General features: G+C 40.7%; 1 protein-coding gene across 5 annotated transcripts in view; it reads left to right on the forward strand.

Moving 5' to 3' along the window:
- Positions 1-1,674: 1,674 nt before the first annotated feature.
- Positions 1,675-27,749, forward strand: part of NARS2 (asparaginyl-tRNA synthetase 2, mitochondrial) — a 135,086-nt gene continuing 109,011 nt past the window's right edge. Inside the window, exons 1-5 of one of the 5 annotated variants that reach the window (XM_061407681.1) lie at positions 1,675-2,183; positions 6,916-7,025; positions 7,394-7,514; positions 11,950-12,090; positions 18,575-18,655. In XM_061407681.1, coding sequence (XP_061263665.1) covers positions 2,043-2,183; positions 6,916-7,025; positions 7,394-7,514; positions 11,950-12,090; positions 18,575-18,655 — 594 coding nt within the window. In that variant the 5' untranslated portion in view covers positions 1,675-2,042. Of the gene's footprint in view, positions 2,184-3,293; positions 4,674-6,915; positions 7,026-7,393; positions 7,515-11,949; positions 12,091-18,574; positions 18,656-27,749 lie in introns of those variants that run through there. The other 4 variants (XM_061407679.1, XR_009734676.1, XM_061407678.1 and 1 more) reach the window with 4 other exon arrangements.

The raw sequence follows: 27,749 nt of genomic DNA on the forward strand, positions 1-27,749 counted from the left end.
AATAGCCCTTATTTCTGTCTTTTAATTATGTAGAAAAACTTAATTCATGAGTATCAGTGAGTTATCTGGGGGAAATTGTGTGTTTGTGTAGGTTTAAATAAAAGGTGACAATATAGTAAAGAGTCGTTTTCAGGTCAGACAAATGCAGATAACTGTGTTGGAAAAAAGAAAGAGAGAGGCTTGACGATTCTGGCAGGCAATGCCCAGCAATTCCTCCACACACTGTCCAACAGCTTCACACTGTCATGCCTTCTCCGACTACCCTGTCTGAAGACTTCACTTACTCTTACCCATCAAAGGGCTACCAGCTCCAGCAAGCCATCTTTAGCATCGCACGCTAAGGCAGTGCCAGGGAACTGATCACCCTTTTATTCAGTTTTCTATTTAGATGTTTGATACCACCCATCTGTAACTTGAGCAGGTGCTCTGTCTTGTTTTTCTCTGTTCTCAGAACTGATCAGTTCAGTTCAGTCAGTTCAGTAGCTCAGTCGTGTCCAACTCTTTGCGACCCCATGAATCACAGCACGCCAGGCCTCCCTGTCCATCACCAACTCCCAGAGTTCACTCAAACTCATGTCCATCGAGTCAGTGATGCCATCCAGCCATCTCATCCTCTGTCGTCCCCTTCTCCTGCTCTCAATCTTTCCCAGCATCAGGGTCTTTTCCAATGAGTCACCTCTTCGCATGAGGTGGCCAAAGTACTGGAGTTTCAGCTTTAGCATCATTCCTTCCAAAGAAATTCCAGGGCTGATCTCCTTCAGAATGGACTGGTTGGATCTCCTTGCAGTCCAAGGGACTCTCAAGAGTCTTCTCCAACACCACAGTTCAAAAGCATCAATTCTTGGGTGCTCAGCTACTGATACCGCCACGCTAATCCTCTCAATAATTCAAGTCTTCTGGTCCACTTTCTTTTTCCATCAGTCACTCCTTGTCTTCCACTTTGCGTCCCTAAGCATCAGCTGGAAGCTTTATTTTTTTAAAAATGAAATCAGTGTTTCACTTAGTTTGAGTAAAACGTCTTTTTTTTTAAATTACTTATTTAATTTATGGATTTAGCTGCGCTGGGTCTTAGTGGCCGCTGGCGACTGTGCAGAATCGTTAGTTGCTGCATGCGGAATCTAATTTCCTGAGCCGGGGTGAACCTGAGCCTCCTGCGTTGGGCGCACGGAGTCTTAACTGCTAGACCACCAGGGAAGCTCCTCACCTGGAAGCTTTAGAAACGAAGACTGTCAGACGTCAGCCTAGGTAGGTTACCTGCTGCTGCTGCTGCTAAGTCGCTTCAGTCGTGTCCGACTCTGTGCGACCCCATAGATGGCAGCCCACCAGGCTCCCCCGTCCCTGGGATTCTCCAGGCAAGAACACTGGAGTGGGTTGCCATTTCCTTCTCCAATGCATTAAAGTGAAAAGTGAAAGTGAAGTCGCTCAGTCTATCTGACTCTTAGCGACCCCATGGACTGCAGCCTACCAGGCTCCTCCGTCCGTGGAATTTTCCAGGCAAGAGTACTGGAGTGGGGTGCCATTGCCTTCTCTAGGAGTGGTTACCTACCTCCTTGCTAATCTCTACAACCCTTGGGTCTTAGCTCCGCCCACCCCAGCTCCTGACCCGCCCCTTCCTCCGCCCCAGCGCCTCTTTAAACGGAGTCGTAAGTACGCATGCTCCCTCGGAACCTCCTCGTAACGTGATGACGTGAACGTTGGCGTGGTGACGTTCGGGCGACCGCGGCGCGTGTTTCAGCCCGCGCTCGGGGCGTGGGTTTAGAAGCTGAGGGAGTCTGTCAGGTGTTCCACGCGCCCACAGGGAGCGCTTTCTCTTCGCCATTCGCCGCTGAATGAGCGGTCTCCGTTCCGCCCTTTCGGGAAGCAGAGGTCCTGTGGAGACCGAACGGGGGCCCGGGAAGGGGAAGGAAGCCCGCGTGGGGCTCTGGAGCGCTGGAGTGTAGGGCTGCGGCCCGGAAGAGGGGAGGAGAGAGGGTCCCCCCCGGCAGAGCCCGCTCGCGCTGGCCTCAGGGCTGGTCCCGAGGAGGGCCTGGGGCGGCCGCGCGATGTTCGGGGCGCGGTGCCTGCTCCGAGCCCTGCGCTCCTGCTCCTCGGCTCCTTGCCCGAGGCAGAGACCTGCAGCCAGAGTGAGCGTGCGGGGCGCTCTGGGGGTCCAGAGCGCGAACGGGGAGCGCGTTAAGGTCCAGGTTAGTGTGTCGGCAGGGGGCGGGTTTGTCCTCGTTGACGGATGTGGCGCATCCGCCTCTAAGCTTGTCCTGCTCACCCACCTCTCAGCTTGTCGGTGGACAGAACGACCGGCGGGGAGAGTTAGAAAATACAGGCGAGCGTGTGTCCACATTTTTCTCCTTTCCTTGGTTACCGTTACTTTTCGGAAAACTTTCAGTGCCTGAAAAGTGCTGGAAGTTTGCTTTCATGGCGCAGGGTGTTGTTAATCATAGACAAAAATGAACGAATCCCTTTTCATTTGTCCCTCATGCCGTGTGTTCACAGTGACAAAGCTCCTTGAGAGCAGGAACTGTCTTGTTACCCGTCTTAGTATTCATACATGGTTGGCAGTAAACGTTTGGTCAACCAAACCATACCGTTTATTCAACTTTTAACTACCACAGGGCTTCGCATATAACTTATGTTTAGTAAATTAAGTGGAGAAGGCAATGGCAACTCACCCCAGTGTTCATACCTGGAGAAACCCATGGACAGAGGAGCCTGGTGGGCTGCAGTCCATTGCCCCGCCCCTACACACACACACACACCGAATTAGAACAAATGGAGTGTAGGAGTGTACATGCTTGGAGAATTCCATGGACGGAGGAGCCTGGTGGGCTGCATGCAGTCAATGGGGATGGACACACACACACACACACATGCAGTAAATTAGGAAAAGAAATGGAGTGTAGCAGTTTGAAAGAGCTCTGGTGTGAAACTGCCTAGGTTTAGATCTCTGCCACTTAGTCGCTTGTTAATGATTGGTATATCGCTTATGTGCTCTAAACCTCAGTTTCCTCTTATAAGAATGGAGATAATAATAGTCCTTAGTTCATAGTCCTAAAGATTAGTTATAAAATATTTAGGACAGTAGTCCATCTCAGTAAATGTTAGCTGCTAACATTTCTCTTGTTAATAATATTTGCAGGAGCTTCACACGGAAGATTCCTGCTTAGAGGAGCAGACCAAGCAAGATGGTTTGACTTACTAGGTTGCTGTAACACTCATACAGTTGTCCTCACATTTTTGTTGTCCTCACATATCCTTGATTTCTAGGTGTGTGACCAGTTTCCCCCTCTTTGTGTTTCTTTATTTTTCATGGGTTTCTATGATACAAATCAAAACATTTTCTTGCATTCATCTGTTAATTCAACATATATTAATGATACCTTCTGTGTGGTAGTCTAGAGAGGAGGAAGAACAGAACCTATTCCCTAGGTGAGCAGGCTTCAGTTTTAGTGCTGTACAGTCTAATTTGGGGCCTTCCCAGGTGGCTTAGTGTTAAGACAGGAGAGGAGGATTGAATCTGTGGATGGGGGAAGATCCTGTTGAGAAGGAAATGGCAGCCCACACCAGTATTCTTGCCAGGGAAATCCCATGGACAGAGGACCCTGACTGGCTACAGTCCTTGTGGTTGCGAAAAGTCAGGCGCAACTTAGTGACTGAACAATGGCAAAAACAGTCTAATTTAGAAACATCTGAATTGAGTGGTAATGTAGTTGTAAAATACATACCAATTTTGAAGAGCAAAAAAAAAAATGCAAAGTAGCTCAGTATTTTTTATATTGATTACGTGTCGATATATATTTTGGATTCAATGAAATATACTGTTAAATTTAATTTTAGTCATTTCTTTTTACTTTTCATGTGACCAGTAAAACATGTAAAATTACATATGTGGCTCACTTTGTATTATATACAGCCCTGGGCTGATGGCTAAGACAAGAAATTATAACAGTATGATAAGTATTAGCTGTATTTCTATAGAAAACTTTGGGAAGACAGAGGGAAGTTCTTAAGAGTGTGAGGCGGTCAAAGAAGACTTCTTGCATGAGGTGACATTTCAGCTGAATGCTGAAGGATGTGTTCCTGGGTAGAGGATAGGGGAATGGGGTGGAAAGAGCATTTCAGAAGAATTCATTGATTAAAAATGTGACCTTTGAACTAAGAACTGTATTTGAATTCCAGCTCTACTACTTGGTAACTTTGAGTATTTAACAAGGTTATCCTAACTTCTCGAATAGGTTTCTTCATCCCTAACATGATAATGTTTATCGTCACCCTCTCATGTATATGCAGAGTTTATCATGAGAAACGCTGGGCTGGAAGAAGCACAAGCTGGAATTAAGATTGCTGGGAGAAATATCAGTAACCTCAGATATGCAGATGACACCACCCTTATGGCAGAAAGTGAAGAGGAACTAAAGAGCCTCTTGCTGAAAGTGAAAGAGGAGAGTGAAAAAGTTGGCTTGAAGTTCAACATTCAGAAAACTAAGATCATGGCATCCAGTCCCATCACTTCATGGCAAATAGATGGGGAAACAGTGGCTGACTTTATTTTTCTGGGCTCCAAAATCCCTGTGGATGGTGATTGCAGCCCTGAAATTAAAAGACGTTTACTCCTTGGAAGGAAAGTTATGACCAACCTAGACAACATATTAAGATGCAGAGATGTTACTTTGCCAACAAAGGTCCGTCTAGTCAAGGCTATGGTTTTTCCAGTAGTCAGGTATGGATGTGAGAGTTAGATTATAAAGAAAGCTGAGCACCGAAGAATTGATGCTTCTGAACTGTGGTGTTGGAGAAGACTCTTGAGAGTCCCTTGGACTTCAAGGAGATCCAACCAGTCCATCCTAAAGGAGATCAGTCCTGGGTGTTCATTGGAGGGACTGATGTTGAGGCTGAAACTCCAATACTTTGGCCACCTGATGCAGAGAGCTGACTCATTTGAAAAGACCCTGATGCTGGGAAAGATTGAGGGCAGGAGGAGAAGGGGACAACAGAGGATGAGAGGGTTGGATGGCATCACCGACACAATGGACATAGGTTTGGGTGGACTCCAGAAGTTGGTGATGGACAGGGAGGCCTGGCGTGCTGCGGTTCATGGGGTCACAAAGAATCGGACACCACTGAGTGACTGAACTGAACTGAACATAATATTCACTTCATTAAGTTCTTGTGAGGATTAAGTAGATAAGTATTTTTAAAGAGCAAAATGGAGTATAGCAGTTTGACAGAGCTGTGGTTAAGCTGCCTGCATTTAAATCTCTCCACTTGGTAGCTTGTTAATGATGTGCATGTCGCTTATGTGCTCTTAACCTCAATTTCCTCTTATAAGAATGGAGATAATGGTATTCCTTATTTCACAGAGTGAAGTAGAACAGAAGCACATTAAACAGTGTTTCATAAATGTTAACTTTTACTAACAAGTAAAAAGCAAGACTGTGGTGCTTTGGAAATTACTGTTGATTGGCCTTGCTCCAAGTTACGAAGGGCCTTGTGTATGAGACTGAGGTAATTTACCTTTTATTTGGTCTAGCCCTGGAGAAAGATCAAGGGCTTCCTGGTAGACTTGAGTTCAAATTCAGTCTTTATCCTTTACTGGCAGTGTGACCTTATGCAAGTTATTTAACTTCTCTGAGCCTCAATTCTTCAATTGTAATATGTGACTCATGAAAATCCATAGAGCTGTTGTGAGGAGTAGATTGAGACAGTATATGAAGAAGGTAGTAAAATGCCTGTCACATAGTAAGTGTTCAGTATATGATAGATATTCTTCCACTGAAAAATACTTGTGGGTTATCTACTGTGTCCCTGACAATAGCCTTCAAGGCAACTACAAACGTCGTTCCTAAATCCCCAAAATATGGACATGCAAATAAGTAATAGAAAGGCTTGAATAACAGTGTCTAAAGGGTGTGCTGAGGATACAAAGAAAGCCAGGGTGAATACAGTTTTTCTAAGTAGGATCATACCACTTTGCCCAAGTTTAATAGCCAATCATGGTTTTCCAGTGTTTAAATGGTTAATCAAACACCATCAGTTGTTTCATAATTGTTGAAAGACTGTTAGAATATTCTCAACTTCTATGCTAGTTAAATGTAAGTTGATTGTCATCAGAGAGCTGTTTTTACTGTTACTGGTCTACTTGAAGACATCTCATTTGTACTTCTGCATTCTTGTTGTGTTGTTTAGTGTCTAAGTTGTGTCTGACTCTTGTGACCCCATGGACAGTACCCACCAAGCTCCTCTGTCCATGGGATTCTCCAGGCAAGAATACTGGAGCGGATTGCCATTTCCTTCTCCAGGAGATCTTCCCCACACAGAGATCGAACCCACATCTCCTGCATTGGCAGGCAGATTCTTTACCACTGAACCACCAGGGAAGCCCTCATACATACCTATCATTTAAATTCAGAGTGTCTTTGAAAGTTTATGTTTTATTTAGTATGTGTTCTTACTAAGTTTCTTGAGAACTCTTTCGTGTGATACTTTGGGGAAAAAAACCAAAATCCCACAAAGACCTTTCTAGTCCATACGTAATCTCTCTGGGAATTTGATACAAAAGGAGAAAGGAACCAAGATATGTGCCCTGTTGTGTAGGGGAGGGGGTAGGGGCAGGAAGAAAACCTGGAATATTGGGGGATTGGTTATGTGAATTAGGCTCATGAACCTAATGGTATTTGGGGCATCTATTCAAAATGATGAGCTTTATTAATGAAACAACAGTGGAATGCCAAAGCTATATTTCACTGTGATAAGGACCATATAAAATTATATATGCATGTAGATGAGCTATTATAAAAGCAATTGATTTGTTCAGGCAGGATTATGAGGATTTTTTTGTTTTTCATTTAGTCTTCTGTGTGTATATGTAATGAAAATATAAAATGTTTGTGTTTTAAACTCAAGTTTAGAAATATTTCTCATCAGGGATGGATTCGTTCAGTCCGCTCCCAGAAGGAAGTCCTGTTCCTGCACGTAAATGATGGGTCATCTTTGGAAAGCCTCCAGGTTGTAGCAGATTCAAGCTTTGACAGTAGGTGAGATTTTTGTTTTGTTTTAAGAATACTTTGGGGTTTTTTGGTTTGTTTTTTCATCTCCTCTGTTGCTCATTTCCATCATCTAGGTGTTCATATTGCCCCTCAGTGATCTTTCTAAACAGATCTGCTTTTCATAGCATTGATGCTCAAGTCCAAATGCATAGAATCAAGATTGTTTTCTTGTCTAACATTTTCATATGACAATATCCCCTACCTATCCTTTGCTTCTTTCTTAACTACATGTAGTTCTTAACCCAATTAAGGGTAAACTTCTATCATTAAATACTTTAGTGTTTTGATAGCAAGATTTGTATTAATATGAGGGCTACTTGTAAGATCTTGTTTATGTTGGTTTTTCATTACTATAGAGAACTGGCTTTTGGGAGTTCTGTGGAAGTTCAAGGGCAGTTGGTAAAAAGTCCATCCAAAAAGCAAAATGTGGAACTGAAGGCAGAAAAAATTGAAGTTGTTGGCAGTTGTGATGCCAAGGTATGTTTTATAACACTTTTACGGAGGCTGTTTTTAAAATGGCTTAGTTAAAACTAGCAGTGTTTTATGTGTAATGTTAGGAAGATGGCACTTGGATCATTTTAATCGTGACTTCCTAGATAATTGAAACAGACTATAGACTGAGGAACGTAGAAAGTGTAGCAGAAAGTACTCATATAAATGGTTGAGTCTTAGGAGTAGGAGCTAAGTGATACTACTCCGTGCATCTCTGTGGTGCCTTTCACTGTTGAAATTTGCCACTTTTACAAGCATGCCTAGTCAGCTACAATGACAAAGACATACCAGGGCAAACTGAGTTCTTAGGAATGCTCTGCCTTGAAATGACTTTTCCGTTATCTAGAACTGTATTATCCAGTGCAGTAGCCACTAGCTACCTGTGGCTATTTAATATTAAATGATTCAAAATTAAATAAAAAATTCCCTTCCTTAGTGGCATTAGCCACATTTCAAGTGCTCAGTAGTCACATGCACCTAATGGCTTCTGTCCTGCATTGCACAGATACAGAACATTTCTATTTATCACAGGAAATTCTACTGGACAGTGCTAGAGTGTGGTCATGTTTGGGTGGAACAAAGACAAATGTTACATTAAGACATGTTTACTTTTGTTTTTGGAACACTCTCTTGTTAGTGTGTGTGTTAGCTCAGTTGCATCTGATTCTTTGTGACTCCATGAACTGTAGCCCGCCAGACTCCTCTGTCCATTGGATTTTCCAGGCAAGAATACTGGAGTGGTGGTAGCTTTTTATTTATAGATTGATAAAGAGGTTATAAACTCTTGAGAATCCCTTGGACAGTAAGGAAATGAAACCAGTCAATCCCAAAGGAAATCAACCCCATATATTTATTGGAAGGACTGATGGTAAAGCTCTAATATTTTGGCCACCTGATGCAAAGAGCAAACTCATTGGAAAAGACCCTGATGCTGGGAAAGATTGAAGGCAGGAGAAGCAGGGGGCAACAGAGGATGAGATGGTTGGATGGCATCACTGACTCAATGGACATAAGTTTGAGCAAACTCTGGGAGATGGTGATGGACAGGGAAGCCTGGCTGCTGCAGTTCATGGGGTCACAAAGAGTCGGACATGACTTAACAACTGAACAGCAACAAAGAGGTCACAGGGGATAATTTCATAGATTATCAATCCATTTTCTAATTGGAGGAAATGAGGCCCAACCAGGCACAATAACTTGCATTAGGTCATGTTGTGGCACAGCTGAAGTTTATGCCCTAGCCATTTGACTCCCCTGTGGTTTATCTGTACTCATCTTCAAATATTTAATGAATAAAAAGTGAGGAAATACAGGGAAAGAGCATTATTTTAGCTCATTTTTAGTTCTTTTGGATAACTGGAAGAAATTAAAAACAAGGAAGAAAGAAAGAAAATAGGCAATTTTTAAAAATGGCTTTCTGAACAATATTCTAAGAAGTTCTAATTGACATTTAAAATTAAGAATCGGATATGAAGGTGTCTGAAAAATAGACTGTGAAAATAATTTGGAACTCAGAAGAATGAAAATGGTAACCATTACTATTTTTGCTTTTTAGAAAGGTTTCATTATTAAACATTTGCCCTGTGTTTTACTCTTTGTAAATTGTTTTTCCTTGGTGAATATTGATGCCTTCCCGTATTCTTCCCCCTCATTTCAGTGTCATTTGTAAGTATTCACACGTTAGGGAACTCTGAGCCTGCTAGCAGTCCCCAGATTCTTGTTAATTTGATCATATTGTCACTTCCGTAGGTATGGGACCTATTTCTATACGTCACTAGTGTTTGCACAGGCCTAAAAGGAATAGATAATTCTAAAATAGGTTACCATTACTGGAGTGGGATTTCTTTGGAAGGAATGATGCTAAAGCTGAAACTCCAGTACTTTGGCCACCTCATGCACAAAGTTGACTCATTGGAAAAGACTCTGATGCTGGGAGGGATTGGGGGCAGGAGGAGAAGGGGACGACAGACAATGAGATGGCTGGATGGCATCACTGACTCGATGGACGTGAGTCTGAGTGAACTCCGGGAGTTGGTGTTGGACAGGGAGGCCTGGCGTGCTGCGATTCATGGGGTCGCAAAGAGTCGGATACGACTGAGCGACTGATCTGATCTGATCTGATTACTGAAGTGTGAAGTCAAGTGGGCCTTAAGAATCATTACTACAAGCAGAGCTAGTGGAGGTGATAGAATTCCAGCTAAGATTTTCACTTCCTAAAAGATGATGTTGTTAAAGTGCTATACTCAATCTGGCAGCAAATTCGGAAAACCCAGCAGTGGGCACAGGACTGGAAAATGTCAGTTTCATTTCAATCCCAAAGAAGGGCAATACCAAAAAATGTTCAAACTACCCCACAATTTGCACTCATTTCACATGCTAGCAAGGTACTGTTCAAAATCCTTCAAACGAGGCTTAAATAGTATGTGAACTGGGAACTTCCAGATGTACAACCTGGATTTAGAAAAAGCAGAGGAACCAGAGATCAAATTGGTAACATCTGTTGGATCATAGAAAAAGCAAGGAAATTCCAGAAAACATCTGCTTCATTGACTACACTAAAGCCTTTGACTGTGTGGATCACAACAGACTGGAGAATTCTTCAAGAGATGGGAATCCCAGACCACCTTATGTGCCTCCTGAAAGCTGTATACAGGTCAAGAAGCAACAGTTAGAACTGGCTATGGAATAACAGACTGGTTCCAAACTGGGAAAGGAATACATCAAGGCTGAATATTGTCTCCCTGCTTATTTAACCTATATGCAGAATACATCATGAGAAATACCAGGCTGGATGAATCACTTGCTGGAATCAAGACTGCTGGGAGAAATATCAATAACCTCAGATATGCATATGACACCACCCTTATGGCAGAAAGCGAAGAACAACTAAGGAGCCTGTTGAATGAAGGTGGAAGAAGAGAGTGAAAAAGCTGGGTTAAACTCAGCTTTCAAAAAATGAAGACCATGGTATCTGGTCCCATCACTCCATGCCAAATAGATGAGGAAACAATGGAAACAGTGAGAGACTTTATTTTCTTGGGCTGCAAAATCACTACAGATGGTGACTGCAGCCATGAAATTAAAAGACGCTTGCTCCTTGGAAGGAAAGCTATGACAAACCTAGACAGTGTATTAAAAAGCAGAGATACCACTTTGCCGACAAAGGTGCAAAGAAAAACTATGGTTTTTCCAATAGTCATGTAGGGATGTGAGAGTTGGACCATAAAGAAGACTGAGTGCTGAAGAACTGATGCTTTTGAACTATGGTGAGCGAAGACTCTTGAGAGTCCCTTGGACAGCGAGGAGATCAAACCAGTCAATCCTAAAAGAAATCAGTCCTGAATATTCATTGAAAGGACTGATGCCAAAACTCCAGTACTTTGGCCACCTGATGTGAAGAGCTGACTTATTGGAAAAGACCCTGATGCTGGGGAAGATAGAGGACAGGAGAAGAGGGTGACAGAGGATGAGATGGTTGGATGGCATCACTGACCATGGACATGATTTTGAGCAAACTCTGGGAGATAGTGAAGGACAGGGAAGCCTGGCGTGCTGCAGTCCATGGGGTTGCAAAGAGTTGGGCATGACTGAGCAACTGAACAACAGGAGCTCTTTTACTTCACTTCTCTGTTAGCTTTCTTATTGAAACTTTGGTTTTGGTCATATAGTTTTTAGGAAAGTTCTTCTAGGTAGTGTCAAAATTACCTTTACAATTTTTATGAATATATACTCCCCTAGATGACAGCTGTTGACCATCCCCCATGTTCTGAAACAGTAGCACATGTTGAGAAATGGTGATAAGTAGTGCTAATAGATTATGAGTGTTTGTGGACTTTCAAGATACTATGATGATTTTAGAATTGAATACCAGCTGTGTGTATACTGCTGTAGAAAATGTAATCTTTAACATCTACAATATTCTAAACTGTGTGCCCAACAGTGGAGTGTTTTGCACTTGCTCAGTTGTGGCCAACTCTTCACGACCCCGTGGACTGTAGCCCTCCAGCCTCCTTTGTCTGTGGAATTTTCCAGGCTAGAATACTCGAGTGGGTTGCCATTTCCTTCTCCTGGAGTGTTTTGCATGATTATATCCTAATCTCTGTTTGTAAATAGTGGTTGATAGCTAATGGGTAGAAATTTGGTAAGTAACATATTAGCCTGTCTGATAATAAGTAATTTTGCCCAAAACCCCAAAGCTAGTACGAAGTTGAGCTGGATTCAAACCCATATCTCTGATTTCACTCACTGTTGTACTAATGTGTTAGAATTCATATGGACCATATTCAATTATGTTAAGAAAATGAGAAGGAAAGCATCTTAGTTTTACACTAAAACACTGCTATTTAACAAATGTCCTGTAAACTGATTTTATAAAGCAGTATCTTTGTTAGCTTCTCACTTGTTTTTCTTGTTGTTTCAGGCTTTCCCTTTTAAATATAAAGAGAGGCATCCTCTAGAATATCTGAGACAATATCCTCACCTCAGGTGTAGGACTAATGTTCTGGGTTCTGTACTGAGGGTTCGCAGTGAAGCCACAGCTGCTATCCATTCTTTCTTTAAGGTAAGGAGCTTTGCTTCTCAGTGTTCATTCTGGTGAAGAAGTTGAATAATTGTAACACTGGAGTAGTATCCTGAAAAGTCTTCTGGTGGTTTATTCCAGGCATGCTTTATTATGTGGTACTTTTTTCTTTGACTGATACTAAATTTTCTATTTATCACTAACTTTGAGCAATTTGATTAACGTGTGCCTTGGCATAGCTTTTTAATGCTTCTTGTGTCTGGAGTTCATTGAATTTCTTATCTATGTATTTCAGTTTTCACTAGGTTTTCAGTCATTTTTCATCAAATATTTTTTATGTTACCTCTCTCCTTTGGGGAACTTCAGTTACCCGCATATATTTGGCCACTTGATGATATTCCCATAGCTCACTCATGTTCTTTTTTTTTTTAAATCTTCTTTTCCCCCAGTGTGTTTCTTTTGCTGTGTCTTTTTTGCTTTCTGATCTTTTCTTCTGCAATGCCTGTTTTGTTGTTGTTCATATTCAGTGCATTTTTCACCCCATACATTATAGGTTTCGTAAGTGGTTGATTTGGGCCTTTTTTTTTTTTTTTTTTTTTCAGATCATTAATTTAATTTTATTTTTTTTAATTTATTTTTTAATTGAAGGATAATTGCTTTACAGAATATTGTTGTTTTCTGTCAAACCTCAACATGAATAAGCCATAGGTATACATATATCCCCTCCTTTTTGAACCTCCCTCCCCATCCCACCCCTCTAGGTTGATACAGAGACCTGTTTGAATTTCCTGAGCCATATAGCAAATTCCCGTTGGCTCTCCATTTTACATACGGTAATGTAAGTTTACATGTTACTCTTTCCACACATCTCACCCTCTCCTCCCCTCTCCCCATGTCTCCATAAGTCTATTTTCTATGTCCGTTTCTCCATTGCTGCCCTGTCAATAAATTCTTCCATAACATGTTTCTAGATTCCTTATATATGTGTTAGAATATGATATTTATCTTTCTCTTTCAGACTGACTTCGTTCTGTGTAATAGGCTCTAGGTTCATCCACCTCATTAGAACTGATTCACTTTTTTTGGCTGAGTAATATTCCATTGTGTATATGTACCACAACTTCTTTATCTATTCATCTGTCAATGGACATCTAGGTTGCTTCCATATTCTAGCTATTGTAAATAGTGCTACAATGAACAATGGGATACATGTATCTTTTTCAGTTTTGGTTTCCTCCAGGTATATGCCTAGGAGTGGGATTGCTGGGTCATATGGTGGTTTTTTTCCTAGTTTTTAAGGAATCTCAATACCATCTGTCATAATGGTTGTATCAGTTTACATTGCCACCAACAGTGCAAGAGCGTTCCCTTTCCTCCATACGCTTTCCAGCATTTATTGTTTGTAGACTTTTTGATAATGGCCACTCTGACTGGTAGAGATGATATCTGATTGTGGTTTTGATTTGCATTTCTCTGATAATGAGCGATGTTGAGCATCTTTTCATGTGTTTGTTAGCCATCTGTATGTCTTCTTTGGAGAAATCGGGGCCTTTTTTTTTTAGGTCTTCCATATCTCTACTAACTTTTTTGAACATATTCAGAAGTTTTAGTTGAAACTATGTATAGTTTTCATAGCTGTTTCGTTACCATTTTTATGTACTAACATGTCAGTCAGTTATGAGTCAGTTTTAATTGATTAGTCTCTTCATTAGAGATTATGTTTTCCTGCTTCTTCTTATACCTGCTAATCTTTGATTAGTTGCCAGACCTTGTGAATTTTATCTTGCTGGGTGCTGGATATTTATAAAGCTTTTTATGTTCTGTTCTGGTATGTAGTTAAGTTACTGGCAGGATCTTGCTTTTATGATTTGTATGCTCCCTGGTAGTCTAGTGGTTAGGATTCGGCACTCTCACTGCTGCAGCCCAGGGTCAATTCCCAGTCAGGGAAACCTTTTTTCTGGGCTTCCCTGGTGGCTCAGATGGTAGAGAATCTGCCTGCAATGCAGGAGACCCAGGTTTCACTCCTGGGTCAGGAGGATCCCCTGGAGAAGAAATGGCAACCTACTCCAGTATTTTTACCTGGAGAATTCCATGGACGGTGGAGCCTGGCCGGCTGCAGTCCATGGAGTCACAGAGTTGGACACGACTGAGTGACTTGACACTTTGACTTTCAGGTAAATCCGAAGCAGTGCTCAGTCTAGGTCTGTTATTCCCCACTACTGAGGCAAAGCCTTCCTGAGATCTTCTAACCTGGCTGTGGGAATAGGCACTGTTTCCTCTAATCATTTTGGATGATTCTTTCCCTGGCCTTGGATGGTCTCCTCACATGCCTGAGCTGATCATTCCTCCACTTGATCAATACTGATCCATACTCCAGGGTGACTCTCTGTGCTTCTCTGGAGTTGTTGCATACCTCTCTGCTCTCTGGAACTCAGTCCTGTCAATTCCTGCCATTTTGGCCTCAGACTCTCAGCTCTGTCTCTTCAACTCAGGGAATCTGCTGAGCTCTGCTTTATTTATTCCTGCTTCCTGTTGTCATCTGGGAAATCTTAAAGCAATAAGCTGGGCTGCTGGTGGGGTTCATTATGTTTATTTCCTGTCTCTCAGGGTTCACTCTCCTTTATTGTCTGATATCCAGTGTCTTGAAAACTGTCGTTCCATGTGGTTTGCTCGTGGATTCTTTTGTTTTGTCTTTTGATTGTTTCAGACAGGAGGGTAAATCTAGTTCCTGTTTCTCCATCTTGGTCACAGAGATTATATATACAGTAAGCGCTAATTTTAAAGGATTATTGATGATCAAGTAGGTTGATCTAATGACTAAAGACATTTGTCTCATTTAGCTTTGCTTTTCAGCCATTTATCCCCAACCCAAGAAAGCCACAGTGGAATGTAGTTGGTCAGTTGATGAGACCCTCCTCCCATGTGGTAGATGGAAGGGCTCCAAAGGCAAGAGTGAGCCAACAGACAAAATTCAGTATTATTCCATGTGGTTTTGGAACTCTTCCTAAGCCACTTCTCCAGATCCAGCTCTTTTGGGAAGATTGTCTGACAGCACACCCTTCCCTTGGACAGCATCCAACTTCATGCAGGTGCAGCCCTGCCATAGAACACAAGAAAATTCTCGCTCTTTGCAGAGCTCCTTAAGAGATAATTTCTGGTGTGACAGCTAAAGAACAGCATGGCTTTAAAGCATAAGAATAAACAAAGGAAAATAAATCACATTATACAATGTCATCCCATTATGGTTTAAAGGGGTGCATTTTCATATGCTGTCATAAGCTTTCTCACACAGCTTCCATGTGGCTTTTCAGTAGTGCTTTAACTATACAAACAGAAAATTTGTTCAGATGTAAAAGTATTTTCCCCCATTTGTCTTCAGCTATTAGTCAGTGGACTTGCTTCAATTCTGAAAGTTTTATGGATTTCTGGCCACTAGGTGGTGGTATTGGCAGGCCATTAACAAGTGGGCTTTTCCTAATTCATGCATTTCACTTTTTTTTTTTAACACAGTTGTTTATTATCTGAAGATTTTACAGATAAACGATTTTTACATGAGAGAATAAACTAGAAAACTCTGAAATCAAAGAATCAGCAAAGTAAAGTTTAAAAAACATTTTGTGCTGTGCTTAGTCGCTCAGTTGTGTCTGATCTTTGTGACCCCATGGACTGTAGGTTGCTGGGCTCCTCTGTCCATGGGATTCTCGAGGCAAGAATACTGGAGTGGGTTGCCATGCCCTCCTCCAGGGAATCTTCCCAACCCAGGGATCTTTTAGGTGGTTAAAAATAATGAATTTTTGCAGTGTTGGACATGTTTGTAAAGATAGGCACTTTTGAATCTTAAAATTCAGTTTTTAATTGTAAGGCCCTAGAAAACATAATCCTGATATTCCCCTTTTAAGATGCTTCCCACTTGTGTATGAGTGTTATAGGTCATACTAAATTAGAGTTATATATTATTCTGTATTGGGTGCTGTTTCTGTGTTTGTTACTTGAGGCTCCTGAAAAGATGTTAATATGTGTTTGCCCTTTCTTGGTGAGTTGAGTTTCTTCCTCTGAGTATCAGATTGTTTCCTTCTCAGCATGGCAGTGCCTTCAAAGCCTGTCACAGTGGGGAGCGTTCTTTGACCCTGGGTTAAATGACCCTAGACTGCTGTGTTTTTGAGTTCCTGTGACTGCTTGTTATGGGGAGTGTTTTTGGGTTTCGTTTTGTTGGTTGGTCTCCTCCTGCTGTCACTGTTTGTCCCCAGTGGTGCGCCTGCGGCCAGCAATTGCTATCCTGTTTCTTTTCTGTTGAGTCTGATTAAATAATGATACTTGTTTTGTGTGTGTTAAAAACAGTCCATGAGTCTTTGGGTAATACATATGGGCCTTAGTACACGAATTTTTAACTTTCAAGTACTCATTGTTTATCATATCTGGTTGTAGAAATATGTATCTGTCCAAATACTTAGATATTTAGAGGTGGTGGGTGAGATCTGAATAATTGGGCCACTATTTTTGCCCCCTTCTCTGGCATTTGTGTCTCTCGTTAGGAACCCCTTTGCTATGGGATGGGATAAGTACTTGACACCGGAACCCCGTTGGAGGCAGCCACTGATGGTACTCTTGCTATTTATTTTCCTGCTTCGCTGTTCACTTTCTCATTTTTGGACTTTGTTCTCACCTTTGTTATTCCTTTGTACCTTCTTCTTTATAACTTTTGGTGGTAATGTTATAGTCTTAGATATGATAGGCCTTGCTAGCACTGTTTAGACTTAAAAAGCTGGTGACGCCTTTTGGGAGGTTTAGCATTATTTGAGTAATTTTTATTTTTTAAAATCCCATCCAGTTATTTCCATAAGATTTACAGCATTGTTTCTCGTAGCAGTTGACCAGTTCTAACTCTGGCAATTACATTCAGCCGTTAAATTTTCTCCTCCCTTTCCCCTCCCTCTCGCCACCCTCATTTCCTTTGGATTTTTCACTTCCTTTCTTTGTTTACTGCACTCATGCTCATAGTTGCCTGCATTCATGTGGAATAAATGATTCATGTCCATAATTCTTGGCTCCTGGGAGGTAAAAGTTTAATGCAGTCATGTTATTGATTCTGTTTCATTTGTTCTCTATAACGTGCTCTCTGCAGCACTTCTCCAAATGTTGTTTGCAGATTAAGTACATATTTGAATACTTCCTAAGACTCCTAATTTATAGCTTGAAAATGTAATCATTCTACATCATAAGGCAAGTACTTGGCTGGATGCTTTGTATCCTAGCCAGAATACTTGAATTCAGTCTTATTAGGAAGGAAGGGGCAAATATGGGAGGCCCTTGGTAGTGCACTGACATATTTTACATTTCACCCATGACCGGTAGAATGTAGCAGAGATTAGATGTGTATATGAGTTTCCCTGGTGGCTCGGCTATAAAGAATCTGTGTGCAGTGCAGGAGACTCCGGTTTGATCCCTGCGTCAGGAAGATCCCCTGGAGGAGGGCGTGGTACCCCACTACAGTATTCTTGCTGGGAAAATTCCATGGACAGAGGAGCCTGGAGGGCTGCAGTCTAAGGGATCGCAAAGAGTTGGACAGGACTGAAGTGACTGAGCACACAGACAGATGTATATATATGAATTTATTGTATTGATTTCAAGAGCAAAATGTGTCTATTAAACACATGTTCTTCTGCCTTTGCAACATAAATTCACTATAGCTGCCCCCACCCCTACCTTGCAACATTTATGCTGAGTGTAACCTTTTACCTACATCCATAGTCAAAATGAAAGTATACCTTTGAAATTGCTGGGTTATCTCAATTTTACTAGTAACAGCTTTTGTGGTTCACTAATGGAGATAGTCTCAGACTTCAGAGTGGGAGAATCGCAGTTGGGTGCCTTAGGGTTTGCTGCTCAGAGTCTTCCTTGAGGCGGAGGAAGCACACTGCCTGCGCCACGTGCAGTGCACTGTGCTAGCAGTTTAGTGGCAGACTTCCTAAATAATATTTCTGCCTGTTTTGCTCTTTGTTTCTTCAGTCCCTGGTTGCCAAATTTTTCTCCTTTTTAGAGTTGTTACAATTTCTTATCCCAAAATAATTGAACTTAATATTGATCACTTTGTATTCCCTTAGTAATGTGGGCAACATCATGGTGCATTAGCCTGAGTGAGTGAGTGTGTGTTAAATCACTACCAGTATGTTGGAGATGCGAGAAGAAATGGCACCAGAGAGCCTGAGCACCCAGGTTCCAGTTGCAGCTCCGACACTGACGAGTTGTGTGACTTTGGCCTCTCATTAAATTTCTCTGGGCCTCAGTTTCCTTATCTTGGAAGTGAGGAGGTTGGACTAGATATTGTCTAAGTTAGTTCGGATTTATTAATAATATTTTTTGTGCATAATAAACACTCCATTTGATATTTCAGTAGTTTTATTTGAGTGATTGAAAAATTTGATGTGACATTCTCTTAGTGCTATTTTAATCATATAAAAAGGTGTATATTCTTGGACTGTTTCACAGACAGATGTACTGAGACAAATGGTTTCTCTTTTTCTTCCAGGACAGTGGCTTTGTGCATATTCATACTCCAGTAATCACATCCAATGACTGTGAGGGGGCTGGAGAACTTTTTCAAGTTGAAGTAAGTTGTGCATCCCATCTTGGAGGTTATATTGCTTGCTAATATTTTTCACTTGAGAGTTGATTTAAATTTAATGAGAGTTATATGGATAGACCATGACCGGAACCTGAAGTTTTATTGATAATAATTCTTAAAAAAACATATATAGGAAATTCATACTTCTTTAATTTTCTGTGCAACCAGCTATATTACTTACATTGTGACTTAAAGAAGTTAATTTTTATTTTTTAATGGAAGGATAATTGCTTTACAGAACTTTGTTGTTTCCTATCAAACCTCAGTGTAAATCACCCATAGGTATACATATTTCCACTCCCTCTTGAACGTCCCTCCCATTTCTTTTCCCATCCCACCCCTCTAGGTTGATACAGAGCGCATTTGAGTTCCCTAAGACATACAGCAAATTCCCATTGACTATCTGTTTTACATACAGTAATGTAAGTTTCCTTGTGACTCTCTCCATACATCTCACCGTCTCCTCCCCTCTCCCTGTGTCCGTAAGTCTGTTCTTTATATCTGTTTCTTCATTGCTGCCCTCCAAATAAATTCTTTGGTACCATCTTTCTAGATTTCCATATTTATGCATGCATTCATATACGATATTTATCTTTCTCTTTCTGACTTACTTCACCTTGTATAATTGCTCTAGGTTCATCCACCTCCTTAGAACTGATTGACTTTTTTTGGCTGAGTAATATTCCATTGTATATATGTACCACAACATTATCCATTCGTCTGTCGATGGACATCTAGGTTGCTTCCATGATCTAGCTATTATAAATAGCGCTGCAATGAATAATGGGATATATGTGTCTTTTTCTCTTTTGGTTTTCTCAGGGTATATGCTTAAGAGTGGGATTGCTCACTTATATGGTGGTTTTATTCCTAGTTTTTAAGGAATCTCAATACTGTCTTCCATGGTGGCTGTATCAATTTGCATTCCCACTAACAGTGCAAGAGCGTTCCCTTTTCTCCACACCCTCTCCAGCATTTATTGTTTGTAGACTTTTGGGTGATGGCCATTCTGACCAGTGTGAAGTGGTACCTTCATTGTAGTTTTGATTTGCATTCTTCTAATAATGAGTGATAGAGTACCTGATGAACTATGGACTGAGGTTCCTGACATTGTACAGGAGACAGGGATCAAGATCATCCCCATGGAAAAGAAATGCAAAAAAGCAAAATGGCTGTCTGGTGAGGCCTTACAAATAGCTGTGAAAAGAAGAGAAGCGAAAAGCCAAGGAGAAAAGGAACGATATAAGCATCTGAAACAGAGTTCTAAAGAATAGCAAGAAGAGATAAGAAAGCCTTCCTCAGCGATCAATGCAAAGAAATAGAGGAAAACAACAGAATGGGAAAAACTAGAGATCTCTTCAAGAAAATTAGAGATACCAAGGGAACATTCCATGCAAAGATGGGCTCGATAAAGGACAGAAATGGTATGGACCTAACAGAAGCGAAAGATATTAAGAAGAGGTGGCAAGAATACACAGAAGAACTGTACAAAAGAGAGCTTCACGGCCAAGATAATCACGATGGTGTGATCACTCACCTAGAGCCAGACATCCTGGAATGTGAATTCAAGTGGGCCTTAGAAAGCATCACTACGAACAAAGCTAGTGGAGGTGATAGAATTCCAGTTGAGCTATTTCAAATCCTGGGAGATGATGCTGTGAAAGTGCTGCCCTCAATATGCCAGCAAATTTGGAAAACTCAGCAGTGGCCATAGGACTGGAAAAGGTCAGTTTTCATTCCAATCCCAAAAAAAGGCAATGCCAAAGAATGCTCAAACTACCGCACAATTGCACTCATCTCACACACTAGTAAAGTAATGCTCAAAATTCTCCAAGCCAGGCTTCAGCAATACATGAACCATGAACTTCCTGATGTTCAAGCTGGTTTTAGAAAAGACAGAGGAACCAGAGATCAAATTGTCAACATCTGCTGGATCATGGAAAAAGCAAGAGAGTTCCAGAAAAACATCTATTTCTGCTTTATTAACTGTGCCGAAGCCTTTGACTGTGTGGATCACAATAAACTGTGAAAAATTCTGAGAGAGATGGGAATACCAGACCACCTGACCTGCCTCTTGAGAAATCTATATGCAGGTCAGGAAGCAACAGTTAGAACTAGACATGGAACAACAGACTGGTTCCAAAGAGGAAAAGGAGTACGTCAGGGCTGCATATTGTCACCCTGCTTATTTAATTTATATGCAGATTACATCATGAGAAACGCTGAGCTGGAAGAAGCACAAGCTGGAATCAAGATTGCCGGGAGAAATATCAATAACCTCAGATATGCAGATGACACCACCCTTATGGCAGAAAGTGAAGAGGAACTCAAAAGCCTTTTGATGAAAGTGAAAGAGGAGAGTGAAAAAGTTGGCTTAAAGCTCAACATTCAGAAAACGAAGATCATGGCATCTGGTCCCATCACTTCATGGCAAATAGATGGGTAAACAGTGTCAGACTTTATTTTTGGGGCTCCAGAATCACTGCAGATGGTGACTGCAGCCCTGAAATTAAAAGACGTTTACTCCTTGGAAGGAAAGTTATGACCAACCTAGATAGCATATTAAAAAGGAGAGACATTACTTGCCAACAAAGGTCCGTCTAGTCAAGGCTATGGTTTTTCCAGTGGTCATGTATGGATGTGAGAGTTGGACTGTGAAGAAGTCTGAGCGCCGAAGAATTGATGCTTTTGAACTGTGGTGTTGGAGAAGACTCTTGAGAGTCCCTTGGACTGCAAGGAGATCCAACCAGTCCCTTCTACAGGAGATCAGCCCTGGGTGTTCTTTGGAAGGAGTGATGCTAAAGCTGAAACTCCAGTGCTTTGGCCACCTGAAGCGAAGAGTTGACTCATTGGAAAAGACTCTGATGCTGGGAGGGATTGGGGGCAGGAAGAGAAGGGGACGACAGAGAATGAGATGGCTGGATGGTATCACTGACTTGATGGACGTTGAGTTTGAGTGAACTCCGGGAGTTGGTGATGGAGAGGGAGGCCTGGCGTGCTGCAATTCATGGGGTCGCAAAGAGTTGGACATGACTGAGCGACTGAACTGAATAATGAGTGATGCTGAGCATCATTTCATGTGTGTGTTAGCCATGTGTATGTCTTTGGAGAAATGAATGTTTAGTTCTTTTTCCCACTTTTTGATTGGGTTGGTTGTTTTTCTGGTATTGAGTTGTATGAGCTGCTTATCTATTTTGGAAATTAATCCTTTGTCAGTTGTTTCATTTACTATTACTGTCTCCCATTCTGAGGGTTGTCTTTTCACCTTGTTTATAGTTTCCTTTGCTGTGTAAAAACTTTTAAGTTTATTTAGGTCCCACTTGTTTACTTTTGTTTTTATTTCCATTATTCTATGGTGGGGGGGTCATAGGGGATCTTACTTTGATTTATGTCATTGAGTGTTCTGCCTAGGTTTTCCTCTAAAAGTTATATAGTTTCTGGTCTTAATAGGTCTTTAATCCATTTTGAGTTTATCTTTGTGTATGGTGTTAGGAAGTGTTCTAATTTCATTCTTTTACACGTAGCTGTCCAGTTTTCTTCCCAGCACCACTTATTGAAGAGGTTGTCTTTGCCCCATTGTATATTCTTGCCTCCTTTGTGAAAGGAGTGGATTTTTAATTTACCACTCTATTTGCCTTTTTGATAACTGTGAAGTGATAAGCTAGAGAAATTTGAAGAAATTAATAAAAATTCTAAGATATCTTTTATACAGATTCAAGCCCCAGTTAACATTTTTGGATGTAATTTTTATTTTAAGGGATAAACTAAAATAGAAAAGTACACATGTGAATATTTTCTCTTTTCAGAGTCTTTAGAAAATGTATTTTTCATAAAAATGATTTAGTCTGTATACCTCGTGAAGGCTTTTATTTCAGTCCTTTGTTCAGCAATTATTTTTTGAGCTCCTTCTATGGGCCAGGCATTGTTAGCCTGCACTTGTTGCAGGAAATTTAAAAGTTACCAGTTTTTCTTACTTGTAGGCAATTGAAAGCCTTTCATTTGCCAGTTAGACAGCCTGTTTAAAATCATTGGCCAGTTAGTATAACAACGTACAAAGAGAAATATATGTTGATAATTGGTGCTTTTTGTATTTATTCACTGATTTCTATGTCTCTGAGGGAAGTCAAAATTCTTTATACATTTGGGTGATTCCATCAAATGACAGGACCTGTATAAAACTACTCTCTGTGGTTCAGTACATTCTGACTCTTGGTAATGATGCTTTCCCTTCATGTAATCGAACAGTGTATTCACTACAAAAGTTGTCCTGACGTGAGGGGACATATGTACACCTATGGCTGATTCATGTTGACGTTTGACAGAAAACAGCAAAATTGTGTAAAGCATTTATCCTTCGATTAAAAAATAAATAAATTTTTAAAAAGGAGTTTTTATAAGTATAAAGGGAATTATTAGGCCCAAATTAAATAAAAAATATTTGTGTAGCAAACTTAAATAAGATAAATTTGGAGCTAAGTGCTTTACCACCAGAGAAATCCTCCAGGCAAGTCTGAATGATTAGAACATGTATGTTTTTGACTCTAAACAACACAAGGCAAGTATAAATGTATAGAAAGGGGAAAATGAATTTCTGAAGCTTAATAAATGAGAGGGCTTCCCTGGTGGCTCAGTGATAAAGAATCCACCTGCCAGTGTAGGAGACGCACATTTGATCCTGGGTCAGGAAGATTCTCTGGAGAAGGAAATGGCAACCCACTCCAGTATCCTTGCCTGGATACTGGAGTATCCCATGGACAGAGGAGCCTGGCGCGCTACAGTCCATGGGCTCACAGAGAGTCAGACACAACTGAGTGACTAAACAGAAGTAAAACAAATAACTTCTATGTTCATAGTTCTTCAGGGCCATGCTGAGGAATTTTAGATAGTGGAATTAGCTTTGTTTATTCAGAGTGTCAGAAAGAGATGCTCTTGAATTGATTGATCCTAGGCTCCTGCAGTCAGGGTCTAGATCAAATTCCAATCTGTGGCTTTTTTTTTTTTTTTTAATGACCCATTGTCTTTGCTGTTTTCAGCAGTTCATCTCCTAAGACTTGTCTTTTGCCCCTGCCAACCCTCTTTCCTTTGAAAGCAGTGCTCCTTATTCCCACCTCACACATTAGTGCGCTTCCAAGCTTCATGGTGTGGGTTTCTTCCTGACTGCATGTAGAGAGATAGGAGTTTGAGTCTTGGCACTCCACTATTAGGAGAAAGTGAAGTGTCATACCTAAATTTTTGCTTCTCGTATTAGTGTTCTTTTTTTCCTCTGATAATGATGAAGTGCAGTGACTACTTAAAAGGTAAGGATGCCTGGTATACATACTTAGGTTTGAGGAAAGCAGTAAGATGGCCACCTTGAAATACACAGTAAGAACATCATACACTGTCGAGAAGTGAGTGTGTGTCCCATCATTTTCATTTTCTTTTTCCTCATCCATATTTCCTGCTTTACAATTTCAGGTACTTGTTAAGGTTTGGGTACTACTGAACAAACATGTAGGAAGTTGCTTTCAAAGCATCAGTTTCTTATTCAGCAGACGTTTGGTACCATCTGTGTTCAAGATGATGTGCTCACTATTAACTGAAAAAAGTGAAAGTGAAGTCGCTCAGTCGTGTCCGACTCTTGGCGACCCCACGGACAGTAGTCCGTCAGCCTCCTCTGTCCATGGGATTCTCCAGGCAAGAATACTGAAGTGGATTGCCATTTCCTTCTCCAGGAGATCTTCCCAACTCAGGGATTGAACTGGGGTTTCCTACATTGTAGGCAGACGCTTTACTGTCTGAGCCACCAGAAAAGTTGCTCGCTATTAAGAGGGATATAAAGATGTAGTCACAGTTCTGGTCGGTGAAGCAGGTGTGTTTGCAGGATTTGATAGAGAAAGGAGTGCACATTTCATTCACTTTTTTTTTTTTTTTTTAAAGAATTGTTAGTTATTTTTGGCTGCACTGCGCCTTCATTGCTGGGTGGACTTTTCTCTGGTTGTATCAAGCGGGGGCTACTCTCTCGTGGCAGTGTGTGGGCTTCCTGTTGCAGTGGCTTCCCTTGTTGCACAGCATGGGCTCTGGAGCACTTGGGCTTCAGTAGTTGCAACACATAGGCTCAATAGTTGCACCTCGTGGACTCTAGAGCACAGGCTTAGTAGTTGTGGCACACGGGCTCTGTTGTCCTTTGGCATGTGGGATCTGCCCGGACCAGGGTTCGAACCCATGACCCTTGCATCGGCAGGGGGATTCTTAACCACTGAACCACCAGAGAGGTTCTTTTCATTCACTCTTGATGCTACTTATCCTACAATAGTCCCTGGTTGTACACTTTTTTCCTCTTTGTCTTAGAGCCCTATTTGAGTTCCCACAATTATGTTTGATCCTCATGATTCTGCAGTGAGTGGTTTATCTCTGAGAAGATAAAAGAGATTAAAAGCATGAATTAGAGATTCTGGCAAAATCTAAACGTTGATAGGAAGTAAGGTGGAACTGCTTTATGTATATATTTGAGGTTACAGTGTTACCAGTTTTAAGTGGTATATATGAAATCTAGAATATAATTAGGTTCATGAGGACTGATTAGGTTCATGAGGACTGACTTGATCAGAAACATCTTCAAAATAAGTATGTAAATTAACTGTACCCTCTGTGTGTGTGTGTGTGTGTGTGTGTGTGTGTGTGTGTTAGTTGCTTAGTTGTGTCCAACTTTTTGTGACCCCATGGTCTGTCCGTGGAATTCTGTAGGCGAGAATACTGGGGTGAGTTGCCAGTCCCTTCTCCAGTGGATCTTCCTGACCCAGGGATCAAACCTGGGTCTCTTGCATTGCAGGCATATTCTTTACCATCTGCGCTTACCAGGGAAGCCCCTGTACTCTACACTAGGGAGAGCATTTTAGGTAGGGGAACAGTGTGAGCAGAGTCAAGCAGTTGAAATTAGTGTGGGGGTTTTCACTGGGCTCTGGATGGAAGATTAAAAGATTTATATTGGTGAATCATAAAAAATAAAGGTGGGGTGTAGGATCCTGTTCCATAGTTTTCAGTACAGTGACAGAGTTATGCAGCCATCCTCACAGTTTAATTTTAGAGCATTACATCACCCCGTATTGAAACTTACTACCCACTCATTAGCAGTCTCTTCTCGTTCCCACCCCAAGCTCTGGGTAACTGCTTAGCCACTCTGTATAGATTTGTCTCTTCTGGAGTATTTCATATAAATGCAGTCATACTACATATGGCCTTTTCTGTCTGGTTTTTTTCATTTAGCACAAAGTTTTTGAGGTTCATACATGTAGCATACAACAGTACTTGATTCCTTTTTATATCTGACTAGTATTCTATTATAAAGATATCCAGTGTTTTATAATCCATTTAGGCATTGATGGATATTTGGATTATTTCTATCTTTTGGCTATTATGACTAATGCTACTGTGAACACTTGTGAAAACATTTGGATATTATTTCTCTTGGGTGGAATTGGTGGATCACATGGTAGCTTTATGTTTAATATTTTGAGAGACCACCAAACCATTTTCCAAAGTGACTGTGTTGTTTTACATTCCTAGCAGCAGTGTATGAAGGTTCCAATTTCTCCTGAGTGTAGCCAACACTTATTATTGCTCTTCTTCTTGTTTTTTTATTATAGCAATACCAGACAGTGTGAAGTGGTATTTCACTGTGGATTTTCTGTTTGCCTTTTTCTTTCGATAAGATACAGTTTATATGTAAATATGTGATTCATATTTAAGCTTTTAATTACAGTTCTATGCCAAAATGTGCTAGATGAATAATCACATATTGTGAAATTAAATTAGGCTGAGAAAATCTTGGAGTAATACTTTACATAATAGGAACAGTATTCAGGTCCAGCATTTATACATTTAAATACTTTTTAAAGTGAAGAATAAATTGAAAGTCTAAAAAAAAAAAAAGAAAGTCTATTAAACAGAACCTGTGAAGGTGTGTAGTTTTATATCTGAATCTTATACTGTGGGAATTCTCATACTATGTACTGAAGTTTGGCATTAGATTGTTTTGCTTTTATTATCGTGGGTATGTACATAATATAAAATGTATTACTGTAACCATTTTTAATGAACTGTTCATACCATATAGTCACAGTGTTGTACAACCATCACTGCTATATAGTTCCAGAATTCTTCAGCACCCCAGCAGAAGCTCTGTAGCCAAATGAAACGAGATGCCAGTCCAGGTTCAATGCACGATGCTGGATGCTTGGGGCTGGTGCACTGGGACGACCCAGAGGGATGGTATGGGGAGGGAGGAGGGTTCAGGATGGGGAACACATGAGAAATAAAGGAATAAAAAAAAAAGAAAAAGAAAAAAAAAAAAAGTTCTTTCGGCACTCTATCTGATCTAATCTCTTGAAACTATTTGTCATTTCCATTGTATAAAAAAAAAAAAAACAGATTTTATGAGCCCAAAAAAGGAAAAAAAAAAAAAAAGTGAAGAATAAATTGAAAGTCTAAAAAAAAAAAAAAAGAAAGTCTATTAAACGGAACCTGTGAAGGTGTGTAGTTTTATATCTGAATCTTATACTGTGGGAATTCTCATACTATGTACTGAAGTTTGGCATTAGATTGTTTTGCTTTTATTATCGTGGGTATGTACATAATATAAAATGTATTACAGTAACCATTTTTAATGAACTGTTCATACCATATAGTCACAGTGTTGTACAACCATCACTGCTATATAGTTCCAGAATTCTTCAGCACCCCAGCAGAAGCTCTGTAGCCAAAATTCCTCATTTCCTTTTACCTCCAATTCCTAGTAATCTCACATCTACTTCTTGTCTCTGTGGATTTCTGGATATTTCATATAAATGGAATCATACAGTGCCTGGCCTTTTGTGTCTGCCTTCTGTTAACTTGTATCAGAATTTTATTTCTTTTTATTGCTGAATAATATTCCATTGTATGGATATATCACATTTTGTTTAACCATTCATTCACTGATGTTCATTGGGTTATTTCCACCTTTGGCTTTTGCAAATAATAATACTATGAACATTCATGTTAAAATTTCTGTTTGAACACATATTTTCAGTTCTTTTGAATATATTTCTAGGAGTGGGAT

This window comes from Bos javanicus, chromosome 29, assembly GCF_032452875.1.
Source record: "Bos javanicus breed banteng chromosome 29, ARS-OSU_banteng_1.0, whole genome shotgun sequence".
Taxonomy (NCBI): Eukaryota; Metazoa; Chordata; class Mammalia; order Artiodactyla; family Bovidae; genus Bos; species Bos javanicus.